Below are 8,721 nucleotides of genomic sequence, written 5' to 3'. Positions count from 1 at the left end.
TTTTCTCTTCTGGCATGCTTCTCTCTTGCAAAAACAGAGCCTAGACTTCCTGCTCTTTAGAAAAAAACTCTGCTTTCTTGAACCTTAGGGCTGAGATAGAAAGACTGTGAGAAAGGGCCATGGTTTGAGGCTGTACACAGCACCAATTTCTCACACCTACTGAATACCATGGATCGCTGGAAGGGCTCGAACTCCAGCCCTTCCCTCCCCCCTGCCAAATTCCTGACCGGTGATGTTAATACATTACCGCACCAAGCCTATCTGTGTGCTAAGGACCCATGGTCCTGGGGGTGCAATCCATCATCTTGTAAGGGTTTCGTTTGGATTCTGTCTGCTATGATTAAAACTAATAATAATAAAAAGAAGCAGTTGCTTCCATCTGCTGCGTTGTGCCTTTATGAGTGGGCTGTGCATCACCCATGGCATCTGGAAGTGTGGACTGTCCCCTGTGCCTTTCTGGAGCTGCCGTCCTGTGAGAGGCAGGAGGGGACAGGTGAGGCTCATGATGAAGGACCAGTCCTGCCTGTGTCCCTACTCAAAGGTCTGCTCCTGCCATTCACTGACAGCTTTCTCAAAATGTCTCTCATTTTTCTTGTGGAAGTGGAACATTACCACTTAGGGTTTTCCCTGCCTGTCACACCACAGTGAAAGGTCAATCTTAGCAGGGAATCAAGTGAAGGCTAAACCAGGCAAAGTTTTATACCTGGCACGTGTGGATGCATGGCTGTACATCTGCATATCCTTCTTTGGGCAGAAATGGGATATGCTTCTATGGAAAAAATCCAAGATTCATTTAAAAAAGAGGAGCTGCATGTGTTTTTTTTTTTTCTCCAGTTCCTGCTTGATGAAAGTTTGGGCCATATCATATTCTGCTCAGGCGCCTTGGTGAGTCCTTATCGCCCCATGCGTGATGCCTTTCTGCACTCCCCCCTGCTCCAGTGGGTCGGCAGGGACAGGCTCCGTGGCTGCTCTTGGGTGTGAAGCAGCTCTATCCTGCTGTTCACATCTTGAAGGCGAGCCGTGATTTATAGCAGAAATGGGAAGACGTGGCTGAGGCTGCCCAGCTACGGGTGGGGTGGGGAAGCTTGGTATGAGCAAAAGGCTGAGGATGAAGCATATAGGCACATTTTTTTCCTTGCCCCCCACCCCCTCTTCTTGTTCAGAGTGTGTAGCCTGGACTCTGAACAGAGCAATGCAGCTGAGGAATTACATGAATGTATGGGAAGGGGCAGCTTGTGCAGCATTTCTGGATGTCTTTGATTGACAAGCTGATCTTTCAGAGCTAGGATAACCATCTCTCCCGAGACTAGGCTGAAATAAAGTCCAGGCTGTGACATAATATTTTATTTTATTTCTTTTCCCAGTATCCCTGTGTCATACAGCTATCCACACCCCCTTCTTTATCCAATGGTATGATTACCCAGCTGTAGTCTTTGCTGCATTACTCTTAAGCCACAGAAACCCATCCATCAAGAAATGTAACTGTTGCTTGTTGTCTGGTCATACCATGGATGCTTTGCCAGCCTGTGTCCCCTGGTGTCAGGGAGCACGTGGTCCCTGTGGTTGCTGATTTTCAGCAGCAGCAGTTCTCTTGGCAGAACATTAATCAGGGGGTTGGGATGCCAGCTGGACTTCAGCTCCATTCCCTACGTCTTTTGGTTTTGTAGTGACCTTGGACAAGTCGTTGGGTTATGGACAGGTTTTTGAAGGTCTCTTGATTGGTGGAGGTAAACCTTGGCCTTCTACGGATCTTTGGAAGGGGCTGAGATGCTGAATTCTGATGCTTAATATTGATGCCTGCAGTGTGATGCATCCCCTAGGAGACTGCGTTGAGCCGGAGCATGTGTGATTTGCAGGGATGGAGAGAAACTGAGCCATGGCAGCAGGACCATGTATTGCATGCAAATGCCTTCAGCCATGACTTCTGTGGTGGCCTGACACCGTGTGTCCTGAATAACATGAGTGGAGGCATTATCTGGGTACTTGAGCATACCTGACTCAGTCACATGGTTTCCTTATATGCCATTTATAAGAGATTAATAAGTGATTAATTTGTTGGCTGAAGGTCAAATGAGTGAGGAAGGTGCCTTTTGAGGGTGTCCTCTTCCATTTCATGTGACAGGGTGAGCTGCATATCCCCATACTCCTGCCAATCATGTCTGGGCCCTACATAAATGGATGGTAAACTTGAAATAAAGCCTGGCAGTTCTGCTTGGTGGCAGGATGAACTTGTTGACAGCCCTGGGCCATATTCTGCACCAGTATTGTATCTAGCACCATGACAAGGCAACAGAGGCTGCAGTGGATTACAGGGGAAGGACTCTTGCATAGGTTTCTGGCATGTCCCTTTCTTCCAACCTCAAGAGAGAGGCCAGTAGGAAGTCTGATGGGCATACAGTGCTACCCTTCCCAGTTCTTCTCTCGTTCATGTAGCCCCATCTCTTGCGGGTGGTGGTCGTAGGCGCTGTTGCTTTTGCAGGTGATGGGACAACTTATCTTCTGAGAAACAGTGTCCATCATGCCAGGGGCTGCACATGGCTCCTTCTAAACCCTGTTCCCAAAACCTCTTCCTTCATGAACCTTGGCTCTGCGGGGGCAGCCTACCCGACAGAGGCAGCGACCAAAGTCAACACTGTCCTGGCCCGATACCCTGGTGAGCTCAGGAGACAGGAATGTTTAATGTGCTGGTAGAGGGTTCCTGGGTTTGTCTGGTGCGGATCTGCAAAGCTCAAACCCTCTGGGAGGCATTTCATTTTCCTTTCTGGAATTAGCTTTAGTGCCGAAGGTTGGGTTTGGGCCAGCAAAGCTTCGTTTGAGCCGTCAGCCATGCAGAAGACTCCTCGAGTCTGCAACGTTTCCCTTAAACACAGCTCATCTGGTGCCAGAAATTTCCCTTGCCTGAATGTTATGATCTCCTCAAGTGCCGGTGAGGAAATGCCCATAGGAAACTTGACATTTCCATCAACACTGGCTTGTCTGGAGCAGGCATTCGTGGCCACGTGGAACAGTGCAGCCAGAGTGTGGGTGCCTGTGTAATTGTTCTGCAGGAGGAAGAGGAGGTGTTTTGTAGGGCAAATGGAAATAAAATCCCTCCACTGGCTGGGGGTCTGGAGGGAGGTGAAGTCAAGAGCTAGATCTGAAATGAGCAGCTGGACCCTGTCAGAGCAGAAGTTTCAGCATCCCAGATGCTTGGCAAGCTGTGACTCTATGGCCAAAGCTGAATCAAGGTGTTTTCGGCCTATCCTTAGACCTGCAGGATCTCCTCACCTTCTCAGGAAGAGATAAGCCCCTTCCACAAAGAGTATCTTGCCCCAAATCACAGAATCACAGAATGGTTCGGGTTGGAAAGGCCCTGAAGACCCCCCAGTCCCAACCCCCCTGCCATGAGCAGGGATGCCTCACCCTAGACCATGTCACCCAAGGCTCTGCCCAACCTGGTCTTGAACCCTGCCAGGGATGGAGCATTTACCACTTCTTTGGGCAACCCGTTCCAGTGCCTCACCACCCTCACTGTAAAGAACTTCTTCCTTATATCTAACCTGAACTTTCCTGTTTAAGTTTGAACCCATTTCCCCTTGTCGTATCACTGCAGTCCCTGATGAAGAGTCCATCTGTGGCATCCTTGTAGGCCCCCTTCAGATACTGGAAAGCTGCTATGAGGTCTCCACGCAGCCTTCTCTTCTCCAGGCTGAACAATCCCAACTTTCTCAGCCTGTCTTCATAAGGGAGGTGCTCCAGCCCCCTTCTCATCCTCGTGGCCCTCCTCTGGACTTGCTCCAACAGCTCCATGTCCTTCTTATGTTGAGGACACCAGAACTGTACACAGTACTCCAAATGAGGTCTCATGATAGCAGAGTAGAGGGGCAGGATCACCTCCTTTGACCTACTGGTCACACTTCTTTTGATGCAGCCCAGGACACGGTTGGTTTCCAGGCTGCAAGTGCACACTGAAGCCAGCTCATGTTCAGTTTCTCATTGACCAACACCCCCAGTCAAGACCTCCAAAAGCTGCTGGCTGGCTAGGGAATGCATAAAGAGAAGTGATCCAATCTCATGATGAGGTCTTGCCGGAGCAAGCCTTGCCACAGCTCCTAGCTGCTGGGGCAGCAAAGAGAGTTTTCTATCCTCCCTCCCTCCTCCAGTTCTCCTAATGTTTTCATGAGGGAATGAATTTCCTTTCCCATCACATGAAAATTGCTCTTTATAGGGAGGTGACTGAATGTGGGAGTGTAGTACTCTGTTGCTCACCTTGCAAGTCTCGAAGTCTTCTTATTCTCCATTTCCCTATCTCGTGTTGGGTGAAATGAAGTGGGGAGCTCTCTGACACAGCAGCAGCTATAAGCCTATTTCTTCCCCAAGGTTCTCCAGCCTGGGACTGACCTGGGAACATGCAGGCTGGAGGTAAAGGCAGAGTGATACATGGCATCAGCTGGACCCTGAAGTGCTGGGAAATTATTTCTAGAAATGGGAAATATGGTTGTGCAATACCACTGTAGGCTGAGCACATCAGGCTGCGGAATGTGATTGCGAGCAATTAGAACAAACAGGAGACTGCGGCCCCTTCTTAGAAAATGGAGCTCTTTGTAAATTAAATCTTTCCACCATTTTGCTTTGAAAAGCAATTTAACAGCTGACCCCTTCCTCACACTTGGGCTTGTCCAAATAGAAATGGCACATTCTGTCTACGGCCCAACTTGTAGCTGACCCAAATGCAAGGACTTTGGTGAGATTTAGTTTCTTATTTGTTTGGGGTATTTTTTTGTTTGCTTCTTTTTTTTTTTCACTGAAGACTTCACAAATGTTTGTGCTGCTGGGTCAGTCAAAAAGGAATTGTCCTTTTCCCTCAGCTTGTTGATGTGACTGCTGAACCCCAAAGCATTGCTTATTAAACCTTGCTCTGCTGCCAGCCTGTTTGAGCTCTGAATCTGCTAATAAACTGTTTTAGGTGTTTGCTGGAGGGTGCCCTTATTGCTGAGAGGAGCAGATACGGAGCTCCCAGCATCGCAGCCCAGCCATGATGTGTGTCTGAGCCGCATCCCAGCCATGATGTGTGTCTGAGCTGCATCCCAGCATGGTTGTGGGCTACTTGGAGGCTGGTTTGCTCTGTGACAAAAGGAGCTCGGAAAGTTCTTTCCCTGCTTTTGCAGAAAAATCCATCTCCCCAAAATGGTCGCCCCCAGCTCTGTCCCCAGCCTGTTCGGAGGATGCAGGGACAGAATAGCGAGCCGGTGAGGTCATGGGGAGAGAGTTAGTCACATCCAACTGGGAAAGGAGAGGGCTGCCAACCAGTGTTGCTTTCACACTGCAGGAAGCTCATGTGGTTCGGAGGGGACCCCCACCCAGCTCCCCCCTGCACCCCAGCCAAACCAGGGGTTTGGTGCAGTGTTGCCTCTGCAGCAGCTTCCCAAGGAGCTGGAGGAGGGGGCCAGGGAATTAAATCAAAATCTAACTTGTTCTGGCATAAGCATGGACCTTGCTTCTTGTAAGGTGGAGTGATATGGGTGATAGGGGGTTAAGAGTCTTTCCAAATCAGAGACTATCTGGAGCTGTTGCACAAGGGAGGGAGATCATGGCAGAGTTTAATGAATGACTTCATTTATATATTAAAAAAAAACCCCAACAACAACACGGTGGCTTCCTGCCAGGCCCACAGACAAGGGTTTCTATGGGAACCTGGGGGGAAATAATAAATAGGAGTGTGGGACGAGTAGGGAAGGGAGGAGGGGAGCCCAAGCTCTAGTCCGGGTCCACTTTGTTCAAGGTGGCCAGGGGCGAGATGGGGTAGAAGGGGGAAGGATGGCTGAATTTGCTGCTTGCCAAAGACCCCACCCAAAATAAGGCAAGCAGTAGTTACACTGCCGTGGAGCCGTCTCTTGGCCTGGTTCTGGGATCTGCTTTGCTCCCTGCTTCCCTGTGAGCTCAGCCAGGATGGGCGGCCTGTCTCTGTCCAGCTCAGGGCTGCAGGATCACCCCTAGCCTCCTGCCAGGATGGAGGGGGGACCACCCCGCAAAGGGGTGATGCTGCTGGTGGGAGATCGCCTTCCTGACTCCTGTGTGCATGCTCTGCACAGGAGTGTTTCTCTAAATAGTCTTGCAAGCACCAGGGAAAACAGCCTTCATGGAGTGGGGTGAGGGAGCATCTGCCCCAGTGTCAGCCCCAGGTACCACAGGTCAGACCTGCCTTGGTGCAGCTGCCGTCACAGACTCTTTGGGTGAGCAGTGATCATGCTGTGGTGTCACGTCCCTTTCTGCCTGCATCCTGGCTGGTGCTGCCAGTGTGAAGAAGGAGCTGATCCTGTATGGGGGCCAGCATTGATGCTGGAGTGTGGCAGCTCCCTTATCACTTCCTCAGGGGTGTAAGAGACCATTCTGCTGACAGAGGAGTTATTATCCAGCACCTGAGGTGTCTGGGAGAAGCCAGGGCAGGTTTTTCTTCTCTGCAGAGGTGGAAAGAGGCTGGGAAGGGCAGAGAAGGGCACAGCCACTGCCCTCTGGCACTGTTCCCTTTGCACCTGGTCAGGTAGGAGCGTATCAGCTGCTTGAGGGTGCAGATTTTGCCCTCCCTGGGACAAAGCCTAAGATGAGGGTGTGATATTTCTTGCAGCACTGGAAGACCCTTTACAAATCCCTTCCGGGGTGCAAAGCTGCGTTGTAGGGAAGTTGGCTGGTCTGGGAGGAGGGGGATACACACCACATATTCCTTGGCTTTGGGAAAGGCTCTCCTGCAGCCTTCTCCCAGTCCATGTAACCCACCTTATCCTTGCACATTGGTTGGTCCTGCTGTGGAGCTGTGCAGATGGATGTTGGGGATGTTGCTTTGAGGACCACGGTTCATGGTGGGAGCACTCCTCTGCTGGAGCCTCCTGTTTGCTGGGGGAAGTCCAGGCACCTCAGAGGGTTATTGCCAGGTTTCACAGGCACTGCTCAGCATTAAGAATGGGTTTTCCCTCTGACTTGACAGGCTGACAGCACAGTGGAGTGTGGAAGACGAGGAAGAGGCGGCAAGAGAGCGGCGGCGGCGGGAGCGGGAGAAGCAGCTGAGGTCCCAGGCAGAAGAGGGCTTGAACAGCACCATCTCTTGCTCAGACAGCCCGGGTTCAGCACAGGAAAACCAGTAAGAAATACCTGTGGATAAATCCTCCAGTGACATACTCTTCCCTTGCAGCAAAACCCTCCTGCATCCACAGAGTGGGTGTCTCTGTTGCTCAGGCTGATTTGGAGAGGTGGGGAAGTTCCCTAATAGATTTGGGTTGGGGGATTTAGCCCAGACTAACAAAAAGTGTGTTTCTAGTTTGGGTAGAAAAAGCCAGAATATCTGCTTTGCTTTTTTTCTGTGGCTGGAGGCTGGGTGTTTTACTGCCTGAGAGTTTAAACTAGGACAGCTTGGGTAAGGCTGAGCTCAGGCAGGTAGTCCCTATTGCCAGGGATTCCACTGCCTGGTTACATTTCAGCTTGTGAATCATCCCACACTGAAACTAATGGAAATTCCTGATATGTGTGAAGACAGACATGTGCCTGAGGACACACACATGTGCCTGAGGATGTGACGCACAACCCCGGGCAGATCACATGGCAGAGCAAGCCATCACTTCTCCTGGCTGGGCTACCCACTCTTCCCTTGGAGGAAGGATGCTGCCCAGCAGTGGGGAGCATGGAGCAGTTACAGTTAACTTGATGCTTTAATGGGGCAGGTCCTAAATGGAAATAGCTCAGGAGGTATTTATGGTGATGCTGAGCTATCTGCTGTCAGAGAGGAAAGCCCTGGGAAGGGATAGGGTGACCAGTCACATCCCCAGCATCCCATAGTGGTATCCCACCACAGCCTCCCTGTATCCACAGTTCAGCCCAGGTGCTGTGCAGCACTGGGGCTGGCACAAAAAACTGTCTGCACTCTTGAGTCAACAAACTCTGTCTTGAAGACCCCAGTCTTCCCATTATGTGTGTGTTCAACTTATTCTAAGTATATTAAACACGATGGAAAAGTGGCAGTAGGATTTGCAATTACAGTCACAGAGAAGCAGCAGCTTCATTTTACTGGAAAAATAGCAAAGGCTATTCATAAAAATATATTTTTTCCATGAAAAGATAATTTTTTTTCCCTTCAGATACTTTCAGAATTATTCAGTACTTTTTCTGAAGGAGGTCTAAAAACGTTGCAAAGAAGTTTCAAAATCTTTCGTGGAAATACACCAGTGATATTCTGCAAACAAAGCCACTGTAGTCTGCCCTGGAAGCAAACAGAAGATCTGAAAAATAAAAATAATTGTTAGCTTTTCCAAACCCTGCTTCACATTGGGACTGAAAAATAATTCATGAAGGACTTAAGAACAGCAGACCAGATCTCTGGTCTCTGCTTTGCTGGGAGATGCTGGAAGTGGCTTCGGGCACAGAGCAGCATGCAGCAGCCCCAGTAACCCCGCTTGCAGACTCTGTTCCTGTGGGCAAAAGCACAGACATGCTGCTGACTCCACAGGGCCATTGGCATTGCCCCAATTTAACTGAGTGCATAAGCATCTGCAAAGATGACAAGAAGAACTAAACAGAGGGGTTTTGCTCTTTCCTCCACGATGCTTGAGCTTGCTGGGCCATGCTTCACCAGAAGAGTATTTCCTCTCTGGCCGTCCCCTGGTTTCTTCTGCAGCTGCTCACAGCCACCTGGGCTTGCTCATGCAGCCAGGGTCAGCCCCAGCTATTAATCTGAAGAGCTTTGCTCTTTCTTGT

General features: G+C 50.1%; 1 protein-coding gene across 1 annotated transcript in view; it reads left to right on the top strand.

The window, feature by feature from the left end:
* Positions 1 to 6,961: 6,961 nt before the first annotated feature.
* LOC104410643 (lymphocyte-specific protein 1-like) overlaps positions 6,962 to 8,721 on the top strand; it is a gene marked incomplete at its 5' end in the record, with an annotated part of 13,701 nt that continues 11,941 nt past the window's right edge. Inside the window, one exon of the mRNA XM_010020876.1 lies at positions 6,962 to 7,114. Within this exon, the coding sequence (XP_010019178.1) occupies positions 6,962 to 7,114 (153 nt within the window). The remainder of the gene's footprint in view (positions 7,115 to 8,721) is intronic.

The sequence above is a fragment of the Nestor notabilis genome, unplaced genomic scaffold (genome assembly GCF_000696875.1).
Source record: "Nestor notabilis isolate BGI_N333 unplaced genomic scaffold, ASM69687v1 scaffold8058, whole genome shotgun sequence".
Classification (NCBI taxonomy): Eukaryota; Metazoa; Chordata; class Aves; order Psittaciformes; family Psittacidae; genus Nestor; species Nestor notabilis.
The sequence above is the reverse complement of the archived record's forward strand: the minus strand, read 5'-3'. Positions and strand labels throughout refer to the sequence as shown.